Genomic DNA, 27,969 nt, shown 5'->3' on the forward strand with positions numbered 1-27,969 from the left:
CATCTCGTGGCAGGTACCAGATTCCCCATAGTCTGAAACATGTTCCTCAAGCACTGGTTCAGAATTAGATGTGAAGTGCCCTCTCCTCTATTCCAATGACATACATACCTTCCTAAGGCAGTACAATTTTTCAATCATAACAACAGCCATTCTGTGACCCCCTTGAGTAAGACTGTTTCATTTGACGCTAAATGTACCCATATCCACTGGCCTCTGTTCACTGTACCCGAGCACACACTCATTTCATGTAGTCAACTTGCCTTTTGAACTTAAGAGAATATAACGTACAAGGTTTTGTTGCTTGCTTGCTGTATATGGATTTTGGATTGGTACAAGATGTTGTAATGTAGGTGCAGTCTCTCTTGTGTGAGTGATGTAAAGATGGAACACTGACATGAGCAGTAATAGCTCCTGCAGCATTCTAATGGTCATTGTTTTGAGGTGAATCATCCTCAGAAAGCACACTGTGTGGCTTTGCATTACCTTAAATCTTAGGTCCTCCGAAGGCTGCCAGAGAAGCAATGACATATTCCACCTGTTGCCAGGGATAGGCTTTATGGGACATTGCTGACCACAATGAGTCATACTCCTTCCCTCCATCATAAGGTCAGGAGTAGGGATGTTCGCTGGCAACTTCACCATGTTCAGCAACATTTGCAAGTCTTCAGAAACTGAAGCAGTCCACGACCAAATGCCACAAAACCTGGACAATATCCAAATTTGGACTGATAAGTGACAAGTAATATTCATACCACACAAAATGACCATCTCCAATAAATAATAACCTAATTCCTAGCCACTCTCCCCTACATCAAAGATATCTTGGAAATGACTACCAGACTACTCCAACCTCTTGGCAACATGGTAGCCCACAAACCCACCAACACTCTAAAACAGCAGCTAATGAACTCGAAAGACCCTATACAGACAACAAGCAAAGCATGTACAAAATACCATGCAAGAACTGTAACAAACAATAATCAAAAAAACAGGCAAAAAACTAGCCACTAGGATACATGAATGTCAACTAGCCACAAAAAGACATGAACCACTCTCACTAGTATCTTTACGTACAGATGAGGAAGGACACCACTTCAACTGGGACAACATATGCATCCTAGATCAAGCCAAACAGAGACACGCATGAGAATTTCTAGAAGCATGGCATCCCAACGAGAACTCTATCAACAATCATATCGATTTGGACCCCATCTATCACCCTCTGAGAAAAAGAACAGGAAATGACATCAGCAACACACAAAATGGCATCTCTAACCCAAGGAAACCTAAACACATAAATAGAAAGTGGGACATAAGACCAGCACTTCACCAGAGGCTCACTGATGCTGTTACCTACTATGGTGATGAAACGTTTGAAAATGAACCTTCCAGCTCGGCGAGTAAAATTACATCCATTATATCAAACTCCCTCAAAATATATTAAGATTGTTTAGTCCCTAACTTTTTCTTATTTTAAAGATTAGTGTAAAACCTGTGGTCCAGATACAATTCAATTGGTCAAACTACTTGACTTTAAGCAAAACACACTTTATTTTTATACTACACTTAAAATACAGACAAAATAAAAATAAAAGAATTGGCTTGACTGTAACTCTATCAAAATGCTTAACAAAATAATATGTTGATCAACTATTACTAATAAACTGTTCCAATATAATAGCATCTCATTAGCACACCCTTGGCAAAGGCAAATTCAGTGAAATAGATTGTCTCACATACAATTCTAGCAGCAGGATGAGGACCCCAGCTTTTAGCTATAACAGAGAGAGGAATACGAGCTTCCACATCCTGAAGACCCTGAAAACTGCAGAAAGCTAAAATTAAACACCTTGGTTCTGTCGGAGCTTGACCACACCCATTCAGGCTTCTTCTACGGTTCCCACTTAAAAAAAAACCCAAGGCCTCACAAGCTGTTTATTTTAATGGTTTTGATCAGACTGCATTTCACCTTTGTCTCAACCTTTCTTCATGAAACAAACAGGATAAAGTACACCTTTTAAAACCATAGTATCATCACAATTATCATCATTGAATCCCCTAATATCTAGGGGTTACCATTGTTCAGAAATTAAAATGGACCAGCCAGATAAAAGTGGCTGCAGGAGCAACTCAGAGGCTAGGAATACTATGGTGAGTAACTGAGAGTAATTCCTGACTCCCCAAAGCCTATCCACTGTCTACAAATGGATAGGAGTGTGATAGAATACACCCTACTTCCCTTGATGAATGCATCTCTAACATCTCCAAGAAACTCAACACCATTGAGGACAAAAGAGATTTTCTGATTTGAATGTATGGCATCCATGACCTTCAGCATTTCCTCCCTTCCCACAGAGACACAGTGGAAGCAGTGTGTACAACTGCAAATCCAAACCTCCACAAATGGCACCTTCCAAACCCAAGACCACTACTACTCAGGATGGCGAGAGCAACAGATATATGGGAACTACCATCACCTGCAAGTTTCCCTCCAAGCCACTCATCATCCTGACTTGTAATATTTTTATTCTATTTGTTCCTGAGAACATTGCTTACTGGGTTAGTATTTATTACCTACCCATAATAGCCCTTGTGAGCTGTCTTCCTGAATGGCCACAGTCCATGGGCTATAGTGCTGTTAGGAAGGAGTTCCATGCATTTGAACCAGAGATATTCCTGCCTTTAATCCAAATTGCACAACCTTTTGTGGCCTTGATGACTTAGGATGTAGTAGTCAAGGAAGCGAATAGTTCATTTATAAATACTTCTAATCAACATGTTCAGACTTAATGTTTTGACACACTCTGGAGCAGGTGGGACTTGAACCTAGGCTTTCTGGCCTAGAGCTAAGAACAATACCACTGCACTACAAAAGCCCTCTTAAGAGTTGAGCACCAATTAACAGTTCTGAGCCGAACTGAAGATAAGTCATACCAGACTTAAATCGTCTACTTTGTTCGTGATGCTGCCAGAACTGCTGGGTTTCTCCAGCATTTTCCAAGTTTGTTTCAGATTTCCACAGTATTTTGTCTTTATTCATTAAAAAGGTTCACGAGGCTAGACATAAAAAAAATTTCTGTTTGCCGGGAGTCCAAAATGACAGGTTAGAAGAATAAGACAGTTATACATACAGTCAAGAGTCTTCCCAGAATATTCTTTATCCAGAGACAGATGAGAATTTAGAGTTTGCGATCACTTGGAGTTGGTTGAGACAAATAGCATAAATGGATTAAGAGTAAACCAGATAAATACAGGAAGGAGCAAAGAATAGAAGGATCTTCTGGTGGGGTTAGATGAAGTTGAGTGAGTTGAGTCCATTATGAAATATAAGCACTGGTATGGATCACTTGGGCTGAGTGCCCTTTCTTCTTTTCTATAAATTTGATGTAACAGGTTTTTGTCAATATTATAATCAGCTTTTGTCGAAAGATGGGCATCTAATTCACTCCCAGAATTCTTATTTATTCATTTGTCATGTTCTGTCGTCACTCCCTGCAGTGATTCACTTGGCTCTTGACTCTAAGTCAAGGAGTTGACTGCTCAGCAGTGATTGCTTTTAATCAAAAGGATTAATGTCACTCTAATAGCAATGGTTATCTTATTAGTGACAATGAGAAACAAAGCTCAGCTGGACACAGTTATGCAATGGCTCCAGTACAGCTTTTTAATAAAAGAGCAAGTGCCCACTTCTACAATTCCCTCATCGGAAGAAATGATCTATCGGTTCAACGTTGTCGTTAAAAAGTGTGACGCTGGAAAGGCTCAGCCAGTCAGGCAGCATCCAAGGAGCAGGAGAGTCAATGTTTCGAGCATAAGCTCTTCATCAGGAATGAGGGGTGGCCCAACAGTGCTGAGAGATAAATGGGAGGGGGGGTGGGGCTAGGGGGAAGATAGCTGAGAATGCGATAGAGCGATGGAATTGGGGCGAAAGTGATAGGTTGGACAGGAGGGTGGAGTGGATAGGTGGGAAGGAAGATGGACAGATAGGACAGGTCAAGAGGTCGGTGCCGAGTTGGAAGGTTGGATCTGGGATAAGATGGGGGCAGGGGAAATGAGGTAACTGGTGAAATCAACATTAATCCCATATGGTTGGAGGGTCCCAAGGCGGGAGATAAGGAGTTCTTCCTCCAGGCATCGGATGGTAAGGATTTTGTGCTGGAGGAGGCTCAGGACCTGCATGTCCTTGGTGGAGTGGGAGGGGGTGTGAAAGTGTTCAGCCACAGGACGGTGGGGTTGTTTGGTTCATGTGTCCCAGAGATGTTCTCTGAAGCGTTCCGCAAGTAGGCGTCCTCTCTACCCAATATACAGGAGATCACATCAGCAGCCATGGATACAGTAGATGCGATGTGTGGAAGTGCAGGTAAATCTCTGATGGATGTGGAAGGCTCCAGTGGGGCCTTGGACGAGGTGAGGGGGGGGGGGGGGGGGGGAGTGTGGGCGCAGGTTTTGCACTTCTTGCGGTGGCAGGGGAAAGCGCCAGGAGGGGAGGGTGGATTGGTAGAGGGTGTGGACCTAACAAGGGAGTCACGGAAGGTTCAACAGCTGACCATGTGATCACAAGCTTATCACACAGACTGCATCAAAGATTCTATGGATGTTTTGACTCATAAATTGGACTCCAAAAGGAAAAATATCCTGTCCTGATCCATCAGATTAAAAGTATCAAAAGTCAGTCTATATATTATGGCAGCAGACTGATGACTGAGAGCAACTCGTCGAAGGTTTGAAGCGCAGAATAATTCTCATGAAGCTTGACACAAATGAGATAATGGTCTGTGTTTACCAAGATCTGATTTCCACTATGCTTCGTATGAAACCTATGCCTTTGATTGATTCCCCTACAGTTGGCACAACTATAATTGTCAGGTACATTTAAATAAACGAGCTAAGGCAAGTCCCAGATTACAGTAGGAATGCACATGGCACTGATAAAGCCACACCTTGGATACTATGTACAGCATTGGTCCCCTCATTTAAGGAAGTATATAAATACATTGGAGGCAAGTCAGAGAAGGCTTACCAAATTACTACTTAGAATGAGAAGGTTTTCTTACGAGGAAAGGTGTAACAGGCTAAACCTGTATCAACTCCAACATGGGTAACTCCTACTCCTAGTTCTTATTTTTATATGTAAGATCTTCCTTGACCACACCTTCTTCCTCATCTATGTGTCAGGTGGCTTGTCCTATATCCAGCTATTGATGACTCAGTTCTGTCCCTTTAAACACCAAGAAGACCAAAGCGTCCACTATGACCTCAGCATCTCATCATTTAATGCAGCCAGTGGCAGAGGCTGAACCAAATTACATGAAATTCCAACCCCATATTCATCCATTACAAAGACGGCCTACTTTCACCTCCAGATCATCAGATATCTCTGCCCCCGTCTCAGCCAGTCTACTACCAGAAGTCTCATCCTTGCAAGCTCACCTCACTCCAATGATCTAGAACAGCAAAATGTATAATGATAACTGTGTATAGTTGTGTGATGATGTCAATAATTATTGAGGGATCAGGAAGAAAGTACTGTAGAAGTTCCAACAGACATTAACAGAATGTGTCTATCTGCTGAACTATCAATATACAGAGTACTTCCCGAAAGTACCTTGTACTCAAGGAAGTACTTGGGAGACTAAGGCTAATTAAACCCCTTAGGCATGAGTTTTTATTCATTCACAGAATGTGGACATTACTGGATCTGCCAGCATTTATTTCCTGTCTTTAGTTGCTCTTAGGAAAGCGAGTCAGTTGCCTTCTTGAACCACTCTGCTCAGCCATGCTAAATTGCCCCACAGTATCCAGGGATGTGCAGGCTAGGTGGGTTAGCCAGGATAAATGCAGGGTTACGGGATCGGGCGGGATGCTCCTCGGAAGATCCTGTAGCCCGGCTGGGCCAAATGACATATTTCCGTACTGTGGGATTCTATGATTCTATCATAAGGCATAGAGATATTAACTTCACATGGGAATACAGAATGTTGGACATTACCAACATAAGCTGGAACCATGCTGATCTGGAAAATAAGCTTATGATGCTCACATCTCAAAAACATCTAAAAAATATGCACTAAAAAATATTACTTCTCTAAGGGTAGTCAGTTTTCAGATTGGCTTACCAAACCTAGGTTCAAGATCAAAATGGCCAAGGTATTGTCAGTTCTAATTATTGGGTTTGTCGGAAGGATTATTTGGAACAAGCCTTTTTTCTAGCCTTCAGCTTTTGTTTCAAATCTTTGAAATGTAAAGGTTTAACTTCGTTTACCTGTCCCCACACCAACCATCTCTTGCCCCTCCACTGCCTGTCCAATATCCCAAAGTAACTGTAACATGACTGACTAAATTACTCCAGTTCAGTAACACCTTTAACTTCAAATGAACTTCCCGTGAGTATGAAACCTGACACAGTTTGAATACATTCTTTTCATCCTCAGAGCACGTTATGAACTGAAAAGATTATTGTTGGCTTTACACTTTTATCCCTGATTACTGAAACTTTATTTTCTACTAACACTGTGCCAGAGATTGGGCTTCCTGTAGTTACCATTTTGTTCTGAGTTTTAATAAACATCGCAGGACACAACACCATAACTTAATTAGCATGCATCCAAGGGAAACTGTGCATCTGTTTGCTAACAGATCGCAGTTTTCTCCTTTGAACTCTCTCCTTTGAGTTAACATGCAATCAGACAATGCAATTGGTCTTCCTTTCAAGGTAGGCTGTGTAAAAATAGTATTCACAGTCATGACCGAAACACATGCTGAGGAACACTCATACTTTATTCCAAAGCGTTAATAGATACATTTTGGCTGCACAGCAGGTCCTGCAGTCCTACTGATTTACCTTAGAGAGTACAGAGGACAAGTAACGAAGAGATTAGATGGAAAAATAAAGAATAGCTTTATTATCTTGTCATAAATTGCCCTTGCTGTTTTATAACTGGCTGGGAAACAAAACAAGTATTTGTAGAGAGTGAATGTGCAGGTGCCAAGGTAGAGAATAATGCCATTTTACAATAGTTATCAGAAAGAAAGCATTGCATGAAACACTTCCAGATGTATTATGGTAGGCTGCCCACTGCATTATTTAAGCCACTTCTTAGTTCTGTAAGAAAGAAACCCCCCAGTCTGATGACCAGGATGACTGTCTTCATACCAAGAACATTTGCTTCACGATTTACAGTGCGCTTTTCTCTGGGCATATAATTGCCAAAGAACCTGAAGAGATGTACATTGCTTGGTGATCTGCTATCAATTTCTGGGCATTTACAATCACAGAGTTGCCCGAGATCGTCCATAAATCACATAACTCTGACAGAAGAAAGAAGTATAAAACAATAGAGGTCCATCTCCAAGTATTCAGATTTATCATACAGGAAGAAGATTGACTATATTAATTATTGTTACACATTTGTGTAAAACAGACATCAATTGAGAGGACCCAAGAGAGGATTTAGAAAAATTTGGAGTGTGTTTTGAAACCCAGCAGTACAGGGGAGAGTTTGACTTCCTTCTTTGTCATTCCTAACCAAATAAGCTGTGTATCCTTTACCTAATGGACCATTGTTTCATTTCTTTTTCTGCCAGGAGCACAGGGGGTTCTGTCAGTGCAAACATAACATAGTCCTCTCTGAACATTTAGATTTCCTGTGCAATTTCTAAGTCCTACACAATATAAGGAATGAACAATTGTATTGCATAATTAGTTTTCCTAGCATTGACTAAAAGTTTGTTTCATAAATCATTTTGCCTTGCTCAGAAAGACGAAGAGGAACACAGACCTCAGGTAAATATTTTAACCTTAGTGCCATCATCCCCTGCTTGCCAGCCAACTGTAGATGTGGCTCTGGAAAAGCACAGCAGGTCAGACAGCATCCAAGCAGCAGGAAATTGACATTTTGGGCATAAGCCCTTCATCATTCCTGATGAAGGGCTTATGCCCAAAACGGCGATTCTCCTGCTGCTTGGATGCTGCCTGACTTGCTGTGCTTTTCTAGCGCCACATTTTTTGACTCTGATCTCCAACATCTGCAGTCCTCACTTTCTCCTAGCTAAATGTAGATGCTAGGATGATAAGGGTGGGGTAATATTGGCTTCTTGCTGCCATGATGTTCTTGCAGTAGTTAGAGGGAGATTGTTGGTGCTCTTGATGGTTGAGGGTGGCTGTCATTCTCTGTCTCGCTGCTTTCCTTTATTGCAGTTTCTGGGCTATAGAAGTCTGAAGGCCTTCATTTCTTCTCTTGCTCTCATGTTTGGATCACAAGTGACCAAAGGTCACAACTTCCCCAGTGTCTTTTAAAGTGTAATAACTGATGTAACAATTATGCCTTTGGCAGTCATAAGCAACTTTATGTTTGTAAAGAAATTATGATTTTGCTTGTCTGAAAGCCCATAGGAAACTTGTCAGCAATCGCAACGAAGGTAATCATCAGAATTAGCATGGAATATAAAGCTTGTCTTGGTCATGGTGATTGTACAACTATCGTCAATGGTTTTAAAATATTATTTGGTTCACTAATCTCTTTAAGGAAGGAAATCTACTGTCCTTACCTAGTCTGGCCTATGTGGCAATCCAGGCCCACGGTAATGTAATCGACTCTTAATTGCCTTCCAAAATGGTCTTGCAGGTCATTCAATTCAAGGGTAATTAGGGATAGACAACAAACACTGGCTTTTCCAGCTATATCCATATCCCATGAAAGAATAAAGAAAAAAATGTCAGAATTCACAATGACTCCGTAAGTCTAAACTTAGTGCTGTACAACAAATTCCCCAGTAGTTTGACAAATTAAGATTTAAGCAAAATGAACTGTAGCAGTATACAAATAAACCCATTGTGATAGATAATTGGATGCAATGTTTGTGGATTGTATCACACGCTATGACAAACTACAAACCCAAAGTAGATGAATTTGTTTATTGCGACCCAAATCCTTTGAATTTTGGATTATATGTTGTCCCTCTAAACACGTGATGAGAGGAATTCCCTTTCTGTGGAATATCAGTAATGCAGAGTGACACTAACAGCATGGGTTCAATTCCTGTACTAGCTGAGGTTACCATGAAGGCGCTGTCATCTCAATCTATCCCCTCGCCTGAGGCATGGTGACCATCAGGATAAACTCACCACCAGTCATCTCTTTCTCTACTGAAAGAACAACCCTATGGCACTCTGGGTTATGGTGACTTTATCTTAATTATCAATGGCATTATCTACACCCTATCATGGTGACGATTCAGACTTGATCAGTGTCAATATTAAAAATAGGTTTTTCGTCGAAAAGAAACTTTTTCCTTGTTAATCTAACTAACAAGTTTGGTTGTATGAGCTAGAGGGGGCGCGTACAGACTTTGGGAATTAAGAGATGTATTGGTGTGAGAGCTCAGAGAATTATCACACTTCACTTGGTGTGCTGGAAATCAAACTCTCAATTCCCAATTAATCACAAACGTTAAAATGTTTGCACAATATTCCCCAATTTACCTGATTTTCAAACCCAGGTTCATAGAAAGCACAGATCAGGTTTCTATACTGAAGAATGCTTTATAATAAGTTTTTAGCCCCTAGCTGCAGGTAAACAGTTATAAGCGGTTTGCAGATAACACCACTATTTAAAACTCTAATCCCCTTCAACATACAGACAGATATATAGACAGGGAAGGGAACATGGGTAGATGGGAAAAACCTGAACAGATAGTTCAGTATTCTTTGTCTACAATTTGTAAGTTAGCTCTTGTTGATCTGAGTTGGTTCTTCTTGATCTGAAAGATTTTTCGTGGCTTCCTTTTTCTGAATGCTTCTACTGCTTTGCAAAGGATACACAGTGGCTGGTTTATTTGTAAAATACTTTGGACTTATCCATTAAAAGCCACATCTTATATGAACTTCTGAATGAATGATTAACTGGTTATCTTCAAATTTAAACGGAACATTTGAGATCAAAAGCTTACTGTGAAATTTGTTCCCTACTCCAAGCTGTTCAGTTACTTGACGCCCTATAGATCAATAGAATCCCTACAGTGTGGAAACAAGCCCTTCAATCCAACAGATCCACACCGACCCTCTGAAGAGTAACCCAACCAGACCCATTCCCCTATCCTATATTTACCCCCACTAATGCACCTAACCTACACATCCCTGAACACTATGGGCAATTGAGCATGGCCAATTCACTTAACCTGCACATCTTTGGACTGTGGGAGGAAACTGGAGCACCCGGAGGAAACCCACGTAGACACGGGGAGAAAGTGCGAACTCCACACAGACATTCACCTGAGACTGGAATCGAACCTGGCTCCCTCACAGCTGTGAGGCAGGTGAAGCAGTGCTAACCACTGAGCCACCATACTGCCCCATGTAATGGTAGTTAGCAAGCAAACAGCCCTCGTCATCAGTTCAATGCCTACAATGGCTGAGATCACCATTAACGTCCTGCCTTTTCAATCTTGTTCCTCATCTGAGGTGTAGTGACCCTCAGAAGATTTTTGAGAGAGCAGCCTTACAGCCCTCTGGGACCATGGTGACTTTACTTTATTTGAATTCTATAAAATCTGGAATAGCAAGTTACCCTAATGGTGACCATGCAATTGTGTAAATACCCACTTGATTCACTAATATCCATTACGGAAGGAAATTGCCATCCTTACCCATTCTGGCCTACATGTGACTCCAGATGCCTAACAATGTAGTTGATTCTGAATTACCTTCTGGGAAAGTAGGGTTGGGCAATAAATGCTACACTGGGGAGTGATGCCCACATCCCGTGAACAAATTTTTTAAAAATGTAGTAGAGTTCACAGAAATAAACCCTTCACAAAACTTGGCACAATGTATTCTAAGCCTATTTTTGCTAAGATTCCAGTAAGTGCAGATGGTCTACTATAAAAGTTGCTGATTTGACACTTCAGGGAGGAACGCTGCCACTTTGCTGAGGTATCTTTGAGGTGACTGTGCAAGAAATGACATCTGCTGGAAGACACTTGCAACTGTGAAGCCTGAGGAATTGAAAATTATTAAAATGGAGATACGATGGTATTGTACATAAACAGCTAGATGGTGACATAGAAGAGAAAGGTGGGAAGATTGATTACCATTCATTTGATGCCCTCAATGTGAGGTTGTCTGCAGAGTGGCATTGTTACAAGATCATGTCACCCCTAGTCTCAGGAACATCAAAGGGACGTTAAGTGGGGTGCTAGGGGGAGACAATGATCTTAAATCAAAATGGGGAATCAAGAAGACACTTAAATTCATCGTGGACCTCTTCACAATGTTCAAAACAGCTTTACTCCATATAGATAAATCCTAACCTACCTACAAACTATGCTGTTGCCGCAGATATTGAATGGTCAGAAGTTACCACAAAATCAGCAGAAATGAAAATATGGTGGTAAAAAGTAACACTGGTGTGATATATATTCTACTTTCTGCAAGATGTCTGTTTCTCATCTTGAAATTTTGTGGAAATAATACACAAGTTCCCTGCTGTGGCCAGGTCTCATTCTCACAAGGCTATACCAAATTACTATTGGTTCACGTCTCATGATAGAAACATATATGCAAAATCTAGGTTGACCATGATCAAAGGAGGAAAGGACTGCCTTTCTGGCAAGATATTAAACTAATTGCCCTCTTAATTGGATGTAAAACTTCCATGACTATTTCTAAAAAGGGTTAAGAGCTCTGGCCAATATTTATCCATTGCCCAAAAATTACTGCAAGAGGGTATTTGTTTCTTTTTGTTACATTGCCATTTATTGGATCTTGCTTTGAAGAAATTGGCTCCTGGTTTTCCTGCATATAGCAGTGACAGGGCTTCAATTAAATGTTTCATTGGCTCTAAAGCACTTTGGGGCTTCTTTAGGTTGTGAAATCCTCTAGTTTTATGAATCTGTCTTACCTACCAGGTAACGATTTTTTTTCTTACTTTATTGGTAGTGAGCTGCTTTCTTGAACCACTGCAGTAACTGTGCTGTTAGAGAGGGATTAGTTTCAGGACTTTGACCCAGTAAGAGTGAAGGAACAGCAATATATTTCCAAGTCAGAATAGTGAGTGGCTTGGAGGGGAACCTGCAGGTGGTTGTATTTCTATGTATCTGCTAGTCTTGTCCTTCTCGATGGTAAGAGGTTACAGATTTGGAAGATTCTGTCTAAACCTTGTCGAGTTCCTCCAAGGTCTATTGTAGATGTTACACACTGTTGCCAATGCTGTTGGTAGAGAAGGGAGAGAATGATGTATGAGACTTCACTTTCTGGAAAGGCAGGAGAACCAGGTGTCCAAAAGAGGACTAATAAAAACTGGAATTCATTTCTGTTAAATTGTACTATTAACATGGGATTAACAACAAACACCTGGTGCTGCATGAACTGCTCACAATAAGCATGCTGTAGTAATTGATGCACGGCAAAAGTTAAAATCAAAGAAACTACTTAACATCTTTTTCAACGATGCTTCCAATAATTTTCTTTACATTACTGAATCAAAGTTTCTTCTAAGGTTTTTAGTTAACATCAGTTTCTGTCAGTGACTGGGACATAAGAGAATTGTGCCCAAATTCCACACCACATTGTGCCTGCAATTTAAAACCTCTGTTTCACTCTCACCCAAGGGAGATGTCTCGAAGTCGGACTCAGAGGCTGACTTTTTTTGTCAGAGCCTTGAAGATGACAGTGGAAGCAAAAAGGACCTTCCAAACACTACCTGTAAGTTCAGTTGCTGCAAAGTTTTCAGCAAAGGTAGAGATTTGTGTGAATGCTTTAGGTTTGTCAAGCATGGTGACAGGTTTATGCATCCACAAATTTTTGACAGCAGCATTTCAATGTGATTTAAAAGGTTTATTGTATTAAAAACTGATGCAGAGTCTTGTTTTCAATTCCTTTAAACTGGCAATCAATCTTCAGTGTAACTTGAATACTTAAAACATCAAACCACATACATTTTGTTTCCTGTTCATTCCTGGGATACGAACATCCCTGGCTGGACCAGCATTCATTGCTCATCCCTAATTGCTCTGGAATTATATACTTTATCTGTATATTTAAAATATACATCACATGCAGAAAGTTACAGAAAAGTTGCTTCCTATCTTCCCACAATTTGAGTGAAGATTTTCTGTCAGTATTTGCAAATGGTAAAATAATTAAGCTTGTTTGATGTTCCAGTTCTACTCAATTAACTTGCTGGGATTCTCTACCTCTCCTCCCCAATTCTGGATCCACCCATTCCTGCATTTTTCAAGCCCTCACTGAACCATCTGAAGCCTCCATGATGCTAAATCCTTTTGCCACATCAGATTGGCCAGTGAACTGTCCAGGACAAATTTCCTTGAGCAAACTAAGGAATGGTGGCTCAATGGTTGGCGCTGCTGCCAGGGACCCAGGCTTGATTCCACCCTGGCAGTGACTTTGTGGAGTTTGCACATTCTCCCTGTGTCTGCATGGGTTTCCTCCCACAGTCCAAAGATGTACAGGTTAGATGAATTGGCCATGCTAAATTGCCCAGTGTCCAAGGATGTGCAGGCTAGGTGGATTAGCCATGGGGAATACACGGTTACAGGGATAGAGTTGGTGAACTGGTTTGGGTGGGATGCTCTTCAGAGGATTGGGTGAACCAGATGGGCTGAATGGCCTGCTTCCATACTGTTGGGATTCTATTATCTTAACTCTATGAGGCTCCATAGCAACAGTGGGACTTAAACATACAAATAGCTTCGGAGCTGGTGCTTGTTGCCAAGGGCAATATCGGCAGACCATATAGCTGCTGATCAGATAAAGGCACAAGGCAGAACCTGGGTGATTCTGCACAGGAGAGTCTAACTCTGAGCCACTCTCTACATTCTGTTGGCTGGTTACAAAGCAGCACTCACATAGGGCCAATATGAGGCCTACCTGTTTTATGGTAATTTGATTTCGTGTGAGAGGACGCAATGTGGGTGCTTTTCATGATTTCCCTACAATAATGTAGCAGACCGAAAAAAGAATTACTGGCAAAGTACACACCGTCTTTGGATAAACTAACTATTTACATGTGGGGCTGACCCAGAGGACATTTAACGTTTCTAACTTTGTTTGGAGTGTCTTCTCCTTACTTCCTACCTTGAATTGCCCCACCCCCCCACACCCACCATCAGTCATATCTTAAGCCCATCCTCATGACCCTCCACCTTCCCACAGCCTATCAGCAGCTTCGAATCCCACCAGATTTTCATTGAATTTGAATTCAATGAAAATCTGGAATTAAGAGTCTAATGATGACCATGAATCCATTGCCAATTGTCAGGATAAACATATCTGGTTCATTAATTTAGAGAAGTCTCCTTTAGGAAAGGAAACTGCCATCCTTAACTGGTCTGGCTTACATGTTACTCCAGACCCATAGCAGCATGGTTAACTCTTAACAATGGGCAATAAATGCTGGCCTAGCCAGTGACACCCTCACCCCATGAATAAATGAAAAAAACACAAAGAAACTCATCACCTCATTGTGCTTTAGTGGTAGTATTCCTACCTCTGAGACTGGTGAGTTGGGTTCAAGACCCACCTGCTCCAGAGAGGAATAATACCATCTCTGAACAGGTTGGTCAGAAAATGACTATTTTTATAATGCTGTCAAAAATATTCAAAGTAAATGCAGGTAACTTGAATAATTTTTAATGCACTTGTGATATTTATTCTATAGTTTTGCTTGCAACAGCACCCTAGGCAGTCTTTGATTGCTGAAAACTGGGGGCACAATGCTTTGGAAGATTTTGTCTATCGTTTTTCAAATCTTTCAACATGACAGAAATGCCAGCCCTGTGCCAGTGGGCAAAAGTTTTGAAAAGGGTCAAATGAGAATTACAGGTGTCAGGTGGTCAAGACAAATGCACTTGAGTATCACTTTTGTCCCCAACAGTGATGGCAGTGAATGGCCACGTGGATGTCAAAACCAGTCTGACTCCACCGCTCATCATCCACACCAACGCCACGCCAATGCCAACCCCAAAGGGAATGCTTTGTGGAGATTCTGCACATTTATACGAGTCCCGCAGAGGAAGCAATGTGTCAATCGATCCAAACTTTTATGAGCAAAAATCACCAGTGAGTCTTTTTTTATGCTTTATCCAAGCCAGATTTGTTTTGACTTCATACTTTTGAGGATTGAACAATCCACTTGGGCTGGGCCTCCCTCAATGCACCTGCACTCTATTAAAGTTTCAAAATGAAATGCTCAAACATAAAACAGCCATCCAGCTGTCACACACTCCCTATGAACCATACACACCAACAATGCCGCCTCATACTCTGTACCCAAACCCCATAACCTCCCATACACTTCACGTCAACTCACAGTGCTCAGAGCACCAAAGTCCTTGTATCAAACCTCCATGGCCTCTGCATGTCAACCTCTACCCCGGACACTTATGGTGCCAATGCAACTTTGGGCCACTAGCATCCTTTGCACCTCAGAAACCATACAGAAATGAACAGAAATAATAATCTATTAAATGAAGTTCTAAGCATGTATCGCAGATTTCACTACAGTGGAAAAAACACTAATTGATAACAACGCACTTATTACATTTACATTCCTGCAGCTACATTACTCCTTACAAGAACAAGCATTTCATTCAAGTACACAATCCTTTATAACAATAACCACTGGAATTAACTTACAGTCCCACTTCAAAGAGACTATGATCACTTGGAGCTGTCAATCTACACGTAAAATGGTGGGCACCTGACTGTGATAATGGATTGCTGTGAAATCAGTCAGGAAGCAGTAATAGTAACGGGGCCCCTCACAATTAGTGATTCAGCAGGCAATGAATTTCTTGACATTCCATACTTTTGTTTTTGGCAAAGGGATGGAATTGTTGATCAGGACTTTTAATTCAGAATTTCTTTGCTTTCAGACTAGTGCACGTAGCTCCCCCTATGCACCCTGGAGCACAGCCAGCAGCTGGAACAGCCGACGCTCGAGCTGGAATAGCCTCGGCCGAGCTCAGAGCCTGAAGCGCAAACATCAGACAGGAGAGCGGAAATCCCTTCTCTCAGGGGATGGCAAGGAGAGCTCTGATGAAGGCGAGGGATCAGAAGATGAGAGATCCAGTCATGCAGGTAGTGGGAGGGGGCCAGGCACTCAGCGCATGGAATCCCTAGAAATGAGGGGCTCTTTCGACATTCCTGACACTCTCCAGGTACCTAACCTTCACAGATCTCCCAGTATCCAAAGCAGCAGGCTCCCACCAACGGATCGCCATGACTGTAATGGTAAAACCTCCCCGACTGCCTTGTCGCACCAGATCCACGTGGATGAACAGAGAACTGAGTTTGAACACACTGAAGATGACATTGATATGGTGAGTCACGCCAGTGGCTGAAATAATAAGAAATAAATGCCTAGTAGAAGTCAGCACATTATATTTGAATCTCATCTCTGGGGTAAGAGTTTGAGCTTGGAGTAAACAGAGGGAATGGAACCTCTGCCACACATTCTCTATAGAATATGTCTTCATCAATTGCTCTTCTACAACAGACATACAGTGAGAGCAAACTGGAAAATCCTGAGGGAAAACTCTCTTTTTCTAAGAATTCTTAGACCTTAAGATTTCGGAGCAGAAATAGGCCATTCAGCCCATCGAGTCTACTCCACAAAACAATGAGATCATGGCTGACCTGATAATATTTAAATCTACATTCTTGCTTTTCCCCATAATCCTAAACTTTCTTAATGAGTAAAATTCTGTCCATCCCAGCCTTAACTATACTTTCTGACCCAGTCCTCTGAGATGAAGAATTCTACAGAATCACTTCCTTCTGAGAGAGGAAATTCCTCCTCATTCCTGTCCTAAATGGGTGACCTCTTACTCTTCCTGGAGAAAGTGAGGACTACAGATGCTGGAGATTAGAATCGAAGAGTGTGGTGATGGAAAAGCACAGCCGGTCAGACAGCATCCAAGGAACAGGAGACCCGATGTTTCAGGCATAAGACCCTGATGAAGAGCTTATGCCGAAATGTTGACTCTCCTGCTCCTCGGACGCTGCCTGATGGGCTGTGCTTTTCCACCGCCACACCTTCAATCCTTATTCTTCCTGTTTGTTTCTGTCTCCATCTCACCTGCTCATTCTCTCTTGACCTCCTTCACACAGTCTCCAACCTTCTCTCTGAATCACTTGTGTGCATGGCTGCCCCCAGAAGCATTTCACAATGAGATATGCTTTTGGCTGCTCTAGCTCTTCGTGAACATGCCTCAGTCAAAATTAATGCAAGCTCTGTCATTGTTTCTCTGCAGTCTACATAAATATAGTAAATTTGAAAGCCACTTGAGATGAAGCAGATGTAGATTGTCGGGTCAATCAGATAAATTAGCCAGTTTTCCAAAGCCAAGTGCGTTAGCAGTAAGGCATGTTCACGGAGTTTGCCTCCACTCCTTTGTGCTACACGGCCAGCAGATGTTTCCACATCAGAAACAATTTGTTTTAATCCAAATCACTTTGTTCCGTGTTGTTTTAAAAACTTCTTTGGAAGTTTGAAGTCCTTCATAAAATGCGTTACAAATGCTTATGTTGTGTGTGTACAAGGATTTGTGGAGCTCATTGCTGCTTGCATCCATAAAAGGAGGAAGGACCTCTAACACAGACAGAGGCCAATTAAAGGCGGCATGGTGGCTCAGTGATTAGCACTGCTGTCTCACAGCGCCAGGGACCCAGGTTTAATTCCAGCCTTGGGTGACTGTCTGTGTGGAGCTTGCACATTTTCCCTGTGACTATGTGGGTTTCCTTTGGGAGCTCCGGTTTCCTCCCACAGTCCAAAGATGTGCAGGTTAGGTGAATTGGCCATGCTAAATTGCCCATGGTGTTCAGAGATGTGTAGGTTAGGTGCATTAGTCAGGGATAAGTGTAGAGTAATAGAGTAGGGAAATGGTTCTAGGTGGGTTAATCTTTGGAGAGTCAGTGTGGAGTTTTGGGCTGAAGGGCCTGTTTCCACACTGTAGAGTTTCTATGATTCTACCTTTAAAATGAAACGTTCCATTTGCAGTTAGAGGAATTTGAACAGGACTGACATGTGCCAATTTGTTTCCACAGGGTAAAAGAGCACGTTTGCAGGCATGGATTCAGGCCAAGTTGCCACCCTGTTTCAGAGAACGAGAGGGCTGGTCACTTTATCTGTTCCCTCCACAATCCAAGTAAGAAATTAAAGTCTTGATGCTATGAAATTAAAGGCGGAAAATTCCTTTAGCATTTCAGAATTTTTCTTTTGCAAAAACAAAACACTGGGTTAGAAAAGTGACAAATCCTTGCCCTCTCAGTAATACAAATTTGTTAATTTTTTATTTATTCATTCATGAGATTTTGTTGTTGCTGTACAGACCATCAGTTATTACCCATCCCTTGAGAAGATGGTGAGCCACCACCTTGAATGGCCACAGTCCATATGGTGCAAGACGAACTCTTCCCAACTGATATTCAAGTGGTTACCTTTAAGGGTGTCAAACACCCCAGTGCAAGCGTACCCGAACAGAATCTGACCAGATCCACATCAGGAGACATTAGGACAGAAGACCTAAGGTCAAAGAGATAGGATTTAAAGAGACAGAGGTTGGAACTTTGAAGAGCAGGGCCATAGAGGTTTCAAAAAGGAATTTCAGAGTCTTGGACGTCCAGGCAGCTGAAAACATGGGCACAACCAGAATGGTGGTTAATTACCACTTTACAAGGTGGGAATTATTGGAAGACAGATATCTTAGAAGGTTCTAGGAGCTTACAGAAAAAGGGGAGGGAAAACCCATGGAGGGGTTTGTAAACAAGGACAAAATCTTTAAAATCAATATGCTGCTTAACTGGGAACCAGCACACATCAGCAAGCAATAGAAAGAAGGGTGAATAGGATTTACCATGTGCTTAGAGATGGGCATTACTGTACTGAATTACCTCAGGTAAAGGAAGGTTAGACTGCTGGAGGCTGTCAGGGACTTCTTTAGAACAGCTAGGTCTGGAGCTAACCAGGGTTTCAGAGAGGTTCAGCATTGGTTGTTTTCAGCTGTTGAGATCACAGCATGTCAGACAGCATCCATGGAGAGAGAGCAAGCTAACATTTTGAGTTGCGATGACTCTTCATCAGAGCTGAAGTGGTGTGGAGGGGGCAGAATTTATGCTATAGTCGGGGGAAGGGGTGGTGCAGAGGAGGAGGAGGTGTAGGATGTAGAGTGCTAGGGAGAAAAGATGTTGTTAGTTCAGATTAAGTGATCAGAGAATGGCAGAACAATGGTGTGTCTAGCTGCCAGACGTGAAAGTGCAGACAGTCCCACTGATGTGGGGAGAGGGTAGCGAGGACATGGTGACATAGAATGTATGCAAAGCTAAAAGAAAGGGAAGGAATCACAATCTCAAGATGCTGAACTCAATATTAAGGCTAGAGACTGTAAAGTGCTTAGTCTGAAGATGAGATGTTGTTTCTCCAGTTTGCGCTGGGATTCACTGGAGCACTGCAGCACGCCAAGGACAGACACATGGACATGTGAAAGGATGTTGTGCTAAAATGACCAACTACAGGAAGGTGGGGGGTTGAATTTTTCACTGTAGCTCAGCGTCATTTCAGTGACAGTACAACCCATTCCTCAAGTAGTTAGCTGCAACAACAAAGAAGCATAACAACAGGGATCAGTAAGGATAGAGGGATAGTATCTCAGCACCAAAAACAAAGCTAATCTGTGTACTCAGAGAAACCTAATGCACTTCCAATGGTATCTCAATAGAAATCCCAAATGTACATCTGGAGGTCTTGAAATATTGGCAGAATACATGGAAAAAGAGGAAGATGGAGGCCCATTAAAGATTTTGGATTGCTCCAGGGTTTAATCGCTCATTTCACCTTTTCATAAGTTAGTCCATCCCCCTTTAAAAGCTACTACAAATCTGCTTCCACCACCCTTCCAGAAAGCACGTTCCAAATATCAACTGCTTGGATATTCGTTTCAATGTTGCCTTTGGTTCTTTAGCCAGTTATCTCGAAGTTGTGTGCTTCTACAACTGGAAAGAGTTTCTCCATGCTTAAAATGCCAACAAGCCACAAGGATTTGAATTTACTGAGTACAACAACATCTGTTCAGCTTGGTCACTGCTTGTGAGATGATGTGCATGACTTGCTGTGATTGTACTGCGCAGGAGATCAATGGAGTTTTTTTTTCTTTTCCAGGATCCGCCTCATTTGCAGCAAAATTATTTCGCACAAGATGTTCGACCACATTGTTCTGGTCATTATCTTCCTGAACTGCATTACTATTGCCATGGAGAGACCGAAGATTGATCCTAAGAGTGCAGTAGGTTTTATTTATCCAAATAATTCTTGCCGGCCTGTTTCATTTGCAATGCTTACAGTTAATGCCTTAGTATAATTTATAGCAGGTTAGCAGACTAAGATCTAATCATAATGCAAAACATGAATCCTGGTTTTTCAGAAGGTACAGGCAAACATGCATTTTAACAATGAATTTTGAAGATACCAATTTGTATTATGACACTTTTGATGAAGCTTTATCTGGAATTTGAAGGAAGGGTAATTCTGACTCTTTTGAATGGGTCAAAGAGCTCCACAGCCTAAGTCTATTTTTCATGTTCCTATATTTAGGCTGCCTTCCCACTGCCCTGAGGTTTTGACCTGAACACAACCATGGCTCCTGTTTCCTGTCTCAGTTGTCAGTCCCATATGCATGTTCAATGGTGGGTGGAGATTTTGCCAGAGAATCCCTTAGAACTGCCACTGATAGGAAGAGATAAAGAGAATCACACAATGTTATGCTCTCAGCTGATGTTAACAGACCAGACAAATCAAATCCCAGATTTCATTCTGGCTTGATAGGCCATATTTTGTTTTGTTTTGTTTTTAATGAGGTGGCCTCTCACTGAAACACAGGTATATTGCAGATTTTGCTTTTGCAATAAATCAGCAATGCGTTAAGCGAAAGAAATGAAGATAAACTGGAAAACGATAATCAATTTACTTATAAGATGAAGGCAAAGAGTTTGGAATACACAGTAAAAGTATAATCACAAAAAGTTTCAAAACAAAACATTTCCTTGTAACACCAACACCAAAATCCCTTCCTCTTACGTCCCTATAGGTTTCAGATAACTATGACTTTAATTCCTAGGATGGAACCTCTGCTAGCTTATTCCTGGACCTATCATATACCTTAATTTAATCAAACCCAACTTCAAGTCTTCTTCAGGGCTATTTCCTAACATCTCAGTCTGGGATTAACACTAACTCCTTACTCTAAGGTAATCTACTTTCACTATATTCTCTCCTTCACAACATCAATCTTTATACCTGCATACAGGGAGCGGCAAGGACTTCACAGAACTGCCCAGAACAAAGAAAAACTAAACCAAAAAACTTTTCTTCAAAGCTATCGATGGTTTCCATAATCGTAAAAAAATCCTAAATCTAGATTTTTCTAACAGAAGCCTTGAAGCACAATGATGTACCTCATTAAGTAATAAAAGCCTAAAGTGAACAAAATCCCATTAAACTGCCAAAGTAACCTGCCCAAACTCATAAGTTAATAACAAATAATTAAAAATGTAAACACGAAGAAAATAAAATTAAAAATAAATGAGGTACATCAAACAGTCTATATCAAAAGAAAGAGCGAGGGACAGAGATAGAGTGATACAGATAGATACTTGCATGAATGAATAATGCATAAATAGAGACTGCAGTAGATAGAGAGATGGAAAGACAGAGGGATAGAAGTTATATTTGTAGAAGAGTTAAGTAGATAATCAAATGAATAGACAGAAAAAGATAGATGAATGTATAAATACATCTGTAAATGCAAATAACCCTTTCAGCCATCGTGTTCTACCTGTCTCCATCAAAGAAAATTGTAAAGTTACCCACCCAGTGCACAATTATAGTGGCAGTGTGTGACTGACTCATATTAACCAGAGGATCAGCTAGAGCTCCTGCTCCTGATTATAATTTTGTGAAGTTAAGCTGGAAAGTGCCAGAAATCCCAATCTGCTGTCTTCCTCCTCATTCAGCTCTCATCAAGTTAATCTCCTCCAAAGGACCTGCTTCCAAGATGCTCAATTTCATCCCAACTCAAATCCTAAGCATATGGCTAACTTCCCTTAGCCCAGTGCTAGCTTTCATGGTTATAAGTCCCATTCCCAAATTCTCTGTTCTCCTGACTTCAAAATTGCTCTCAACACTGCGCTGCTGAAAAGCTCAGCCTCACTCCAACCATCCTGTCCAACAACTGTCTCACTCTAATCTCTCCAATACTCAAACATACCATTGCAGTGCAATTCTGGGTTCCATTTGTCACTGCTTGAGCTCCTTTCACCCCAGCAATAATGATTCTGGTCAAGACGCCAGAGATGGTCATTATGAACAGCTTCCCTAGTCCTCATAAAATCCCCTAACTTAAAACACAATTAACTTCTCTTGCTTCCTGTGATAAATGATGTAACACCGCCTTAAGGATTCAGGTGAAGTGGTTAGGAGGATAAAAAAGGAAGCTGAGAACAGCAAAGATTAGAGGCCTGAACTGCCATCAGGAGGGAAACCGCTCAAGTAGTGGCCTTGGCTCCACATAAATTAATTTCGCATTCCCCATTTTTGGTGCAAAGATCTGAGGAGGGATTGAATTAGGTCCCTAATCCCTGGAGCGGCCAGAGAGACGGAGAAGTGCTGCGACAAGCTGGTAAGGCCACCTGTCTCGGTTATCTGATACTTTGTCCCAATTATATTAAAAGCTGCTAGGCCAGACATTCCTAAACTGTGGATTGTGAACCCCCATGGGACAGAATTTTGGGGTTCACAACATCTGAGGTGGAAGTAGTAGCCATGGTGCTCTTGGCCACCCTGCTTGAAGAACAGGTCCCTAACGTGGTCTGAGCTGACTGTCTGGCTAGTTATCATTGGATAGGCTGCAACTGGGCTTCACTTTTGCCTCATCATGCATTGTTTGATTCTGATAATAGAGGGAAGTAACAGGATTATATTAAAATTAGCAGAGAGGCAGATTGAAAGGAAAGAAATGAGGATTTGAATACAGGAATAGTGAAGTTTTTCTTAATTTACATCACAGCGTGGTTAGACATCCCTTGGAGTACTATGTGCAGTTTTGGTTTTGTTATCTCAGGACAGATATTATTGCCATTAAGGGACTGCAATGATGATCCACCAGATGTTTCCCTGAATGGTTGAACTTTTCTGTAAAGAGAGTTGGGCCAACTGGGTCTGTATTCTCTAGAGTTTCAAAGATTGAGAGGTGATCTCATTGAAACTTACAAAATATCTAAAGAGATATTTCATATTCAAAGACAGAATAAATGCAGGTAAGATGTTTCTCTAATTTGGGGGTCTAGAGCCAGGAGGCACAATTCAAAAATAAAGGGCATGCCATAGAGGATCAAAATATGGAAAAACGTTTTACTCGGTAGCTGGTGACCCTTTGGATTGTTCTATCACAGAGAGCTATCGAAACTCAGTCTATGAGTATGTTTACAGTAGAGGTTCATAGATTTCTGATTTTCAATGCAGTAATAGGTTATGGGATGGAGTGGTTAAAAAGCAGTGAAAGGTTTGAACAGCCAAGTTTGTATTAAGTAGTGAAACAGGCTCAACTGATTGAATGGCCTATTTCTGTTCCTATATTCATAAAATGATAATGACTGAGTCAGAAAATAGGTTACTATTACAAGAGCATCACCTGTTGAGCAGCCTGGCTCTTATCCAGTTCCTGAGACCATTGACGGGCACCTATTCCACAGAGTCACTTCCCAATTTGACATATGTTTGTTAAAACCGAGAATAAATAAGTAGAAAGCTTTACTTTCTAGAAAATGTCAGGGTAGAGGCCAATGTTGTCCATTCACAGAATGGTACAAATGAGAAAACAGTCTGGGCCAGAACTTTGAAAAGGAATGCAGTTAATCCCATTTAATAATCCTCGCTCTTTCCCCCTATTGCTGCTAATTGGTCGATTTAAGAGTCCTGAAGAAGGGTACACCCGAAATGTTGACTTCTCCACCTCTTGATGCTGCCTGGCTTGCTATGTTCTTCCAGCCTCCTGCCTGCCCACCTTGGATCCAGCATCTGCAGATTTTTTGTCTCTGACCACTCTACTTAAAGCATTTAACTAATTTCATTTAGGAGATTACAATTGAATCTTTGTCATTCACTCTATCAGACAACACATCGAAATCCCAATCACTCATTATCACAAATCATTTTCCTCTCACATCTCCTCAGCTTCTTTCAACACTCATCTGAATCTGAAACCTTCCATTATTTACCTTTGGGCCACTAGAAACAGTTTCTCTTCCTTTACTTGACCTAAATCTTTATGATTTTAAACACCTCTACCAAATCTCTTCTTATCCTTCTCTAATTGAAGGAGAATAAGCCCAAAGTTCAGTGTCAGAAATGTCACTTCCTTCAGCCTGATCTTCCTGCTGGGCTACAGGGAGCTGATAAGTTGGAAGAAGATAAATAAGTGGATGTAATTTCAGTAATTAATTTCCTGCTAATATTTAATAACGTCAATGATGGTCTTGACTTCACAGTATATGTGTGTGATCCGTAAAGTACCAACTGAGTACAGGAGACAACTGTGTGTTGGCTGCCAATGGGTTAAAATGAGACTACATCATTGTGTAGGAATGTGAGAGCTGAATGTAGTTGTTTATGATTCGAGCTCAATCTTTGTAATGGTTCATTAGCTCTTTGTATGTACCAATCCCTGAACCCTCTAAGCAGGTTGCAGTCCTGCATATCTTGTTTTACTGAATGGTAACTAGATGGAGTAGCTGATACAGCAATCACTTTGATGAGATATGTGTTAATTATTTAAAATGCTGGGGGATTGGTAAGCACATGCTCGTGTTTTATTCAGTCATCTTGTTCTGGCAGACACTTCAATCAAGTAAGGCATGAGAAAGGAATTATTCTGTATAAAAGAAAGGAAGAAATAGAGCTACTGTCATAAGACAGTAGTGCAAAGTGAATGAGGCAAACACAATTTTGCACCTCACAGAAGCAAGTTAATAAGCACTGGTAGTTAATACAGAAACAAAGCTCAGAGAGTAAGTAACTGTAGGGCCAATGTAATGTAAACAAGGCTCAGAGAATAATTCTGGGACCAATGTTATTTAAACAAGACTCAGAGAATACCTCTGTGCTGCGTTCTATAAAAAAGGCTCAGGGAGTCACTCTGTGGCCAGTGTTCTACAAACAAGGAGTCACTCTCCAACCAGTGCTAGGGTACAGAGTAACTCTAGGGGAAGTTATATAAGCAAAGCCAGACATTATCATATAAACAAGACTTGGAGAATAATTCTGGGGGTGACAATGTAAAGTTGCAAGCAGAACATTTTGCTGTCACTGTTGTGAATCTGTCTCTAATACAAATGTTTCAAAGCGTGAAGTCTACCAGCCCCATATTACAGGAACACTTGCAGTTGGAAAGAATTGACAACCGCAGATTAACATAAAGCAGATTTACTGCATCACTCCATGGTATATAAAAGGTATCAGATGGGACTGTGATGATACTGTTTCTTATAAATAAGATGTTGAACAGAATATGCCATGGATCCAGGTCAGAAATGAGAGATTAGTTTGTGTTATGGCTGCAGAGTCTAACTGATAATTAAATAAGCCTGCAGTATTGTGCTGTACCTTATATACATTGCTGCATTACCATGTAATCTGACACACCCTGTAGTATAATCATGGTATTAGCGAGTCTTGCAATCCTGCCCTGCAGTATAAACTTTACGTTAAACAGGTTTCCGCTCTGCATGATAAACAGTATTTAACGGATCTGGGTACGTCATGTGAGATGATATTGCGGATCTTATTAAAAGCGCCTTTCTTTCTCTGAGTGTGGAATCCCTGGCATTCTGAGGTAAACATGGTTGTTCTTTTGACCTTCAAATGAAATGTCAGTTTTTGGTATTTTTGTGATTGCCAGCATTAATGCATGTGTTTTAACAATTGTCCACAGATGCTTAAAAATGCCCATGGGTTGCATCTGTACTTAATATTTTACATTTTGTTTGTTCAGTTAACATTCTCTGATCTGTGACCCAGTGTGTAAATAAAGAAAACGTGAAAAAGCAGAAGTTTAACTGAACAATCTTGTGGCTTTTTAATTTGGTATTTGCATACAAGAGTCATACATAGAAATGTTTCTTTTTTGCAGAATGTACTTTGTTCAGAAAATTTATAAAACTTGTGCTCCCAAGCAAGGCCACCAATTTTATGTTATATGATCGCCATGTTATTTTGTGATCCTACACCATCAGACCATGCTACGATCCGATTAGCAATCAATAATATTTATTAAAATATGAGAATAAACTCAGAATACGAGTTCCCTGATTGGGGCTGATAATCTGGTCCAATCAGGGAGCCCTGGCTGACATATAAAAAGGGTGAGTGTCAGAGATGCTGACACACACGCTGAATGAGATAGTACTGAAGTAAAGGACTGTTCCTGGGTAAATAAAGGGGGACAGGAATACCAACCTCTGTGGAGTTATTTCAGAATCTATTTTATGTCTACAACATATTTCTCATACCAGAATTAATAGGAGGTAAATATGGGTAATAAACTGTGGTTGATTGGACACTGCATAGTGCACACCATTAGCAAATGTGATCAAGACCAGTTGCTTGATTGTCTCAGTAACTCCCCCAGACATTAATGACACAATGGGTCATTAAATCTCATTGAACATCACAAGAGATTACAATATTTCGTTTATGCTGATCTGACCTCGAAACTCTGTCTCGATGGCTGTGCTGTTATGCATTGCCTCAATGATTGCTCCTGTTCCATGGGAAATGGGAAATTCATAGTAATTCCAGTGAGATTGAGGGTCAAAAGAGCTTTACCATCTACACGGATTAGGAGAAAGTGAGGACTGCAGATGCTGGAGATCAGAGCTGAAAAATGTGTTGCTGGAAAGGCGCCGCAGGTCAGGCAGCATCAAAGGAACAGGAGAATCGATGTTTCGGGCATAAGCCCTTCTTCAGGAATGGCTTATTCCTCATTCTTAAAAAAGGGCTTATGCCCCCGAAACGTTGATTCTCCTGTTCCTTTGATGCTGCCTGACCTGCTGCGCTTTTTCAGCAACACATTTTTCACCTACACGGATTACACACTACATTTTACAAATAACACTCTTGCACTGACTTTAACTTCAAGTCATAGAGATGTACAACATGGAAACAGTCAAACTCATCCATGCCGACCAAATATCCTAACCTAGTCTAACCCCATTTGCCAGCTTTTGGCCCATATTCCTCTAAAACCTTCCTATTCACATACCCATCCAGATGCCATTTAAATGTTGTAATTGTACCAGCCTCCACCACTTCCTCTGGCAGCTCATTCCACACACGTTCCACCCTCTGTGTGAAAATGTTGCACCTCTGTCCCTTTTATATCTTTCTCCTCTCAACTTCAAACCTAGTCCTTTGGTTTCGGACTCGCTTTCCCTGGGGAAAAAGACCTTGGCTATTCACCCTATATCCCTCATGGTTTTATTTATCTTTGTAAGGTCACCCTCAGTCTCTAATGTTCCAGAGAAAATACCCCCAGTCTAATCAACTTCTCCCTAAAGCTCAAACCCTCCAACCCCAGCAACATCCTTATAAATCTTTTCTGCACCCTTTCAAGTTTAACAACATAAGTAGGGAGAACAGAATTAAATGCAGCATTCTAAAAGTTGACCTAACCAATGTCCTGTACAGCCACAACATGCCATCTCAACTCCTAAACTCAATGTTCTCACCAATAAAGGCAAGCATACCAAATGCCTATCAACTTAGTTGCATCATGTTATGAATATAACTGTTTAACAAAACTGGTAGTAATGTACTGCAGGTTTAACCAAAGGGCGACAGATGATGAATTCGAGTTAAAATAAATTTCTACAGCTTGACCTCAACACTTTGATTGTCTCTCTTG

At 41.1% G+C, this 27,969-nt stretch overlaps 1 protein-coding gene across 7 annotated transcripts in view; it reads left to right on the forward strand.

Moving 5' to 3' along the window:
* Positions 1-27,969, forward strand: part of LOC122562009 (voltage-dependent T-type calcium channel subunit alpha-1G-like) — a 304,845-nt gene that overhangs the window by 156,773 nt on the left and 120,103 nt on the right. For all 7 annotated transcript variants that reach the window (XM_043714394.1, XM_043714395.1, XM_043714398.1 and 4 more), the window contains 5 exons: positions 12,607-12,700; positions 14,892-15,076; positions 15,892-16,338; positions 18,065-18,165; positions 20,175-20,298. In XM_043714394.1, the coding sequence (XP_043570329.1) occupies positions 12,607-12,700; positions 14,892-15,076; positions 15,892-16,338; positions 18,065-18,165; positions 20,175-20,298 (951 nt within the window). The remainder of the gene's footprint in view (positions 1-12,606; positions 12,701-14,891; positions 15,077-15,891; positions 16,339-18,064; positions 18,166-20,174; positions 20,299-27,969) is intronic.

Source organism: Chiloscyllium plagiosum, chromosome 24, assembly GCF_004010195.1.
Source record: "Chiloscyllium plagiosum isolate BGI_BamShark_2017 chromosome 24, ASM401019v2, whole genome shotgun sequence".
In the NCBI taxonomy this organism is placed as follows: domain Eukaryota; kingdom Metazoa; phylum Chordata; class Chondrichthyes; order Orectolobiformes; family Hemiscylliidae; genus Chiloscyllium; species Chiloscyllium plagiosum.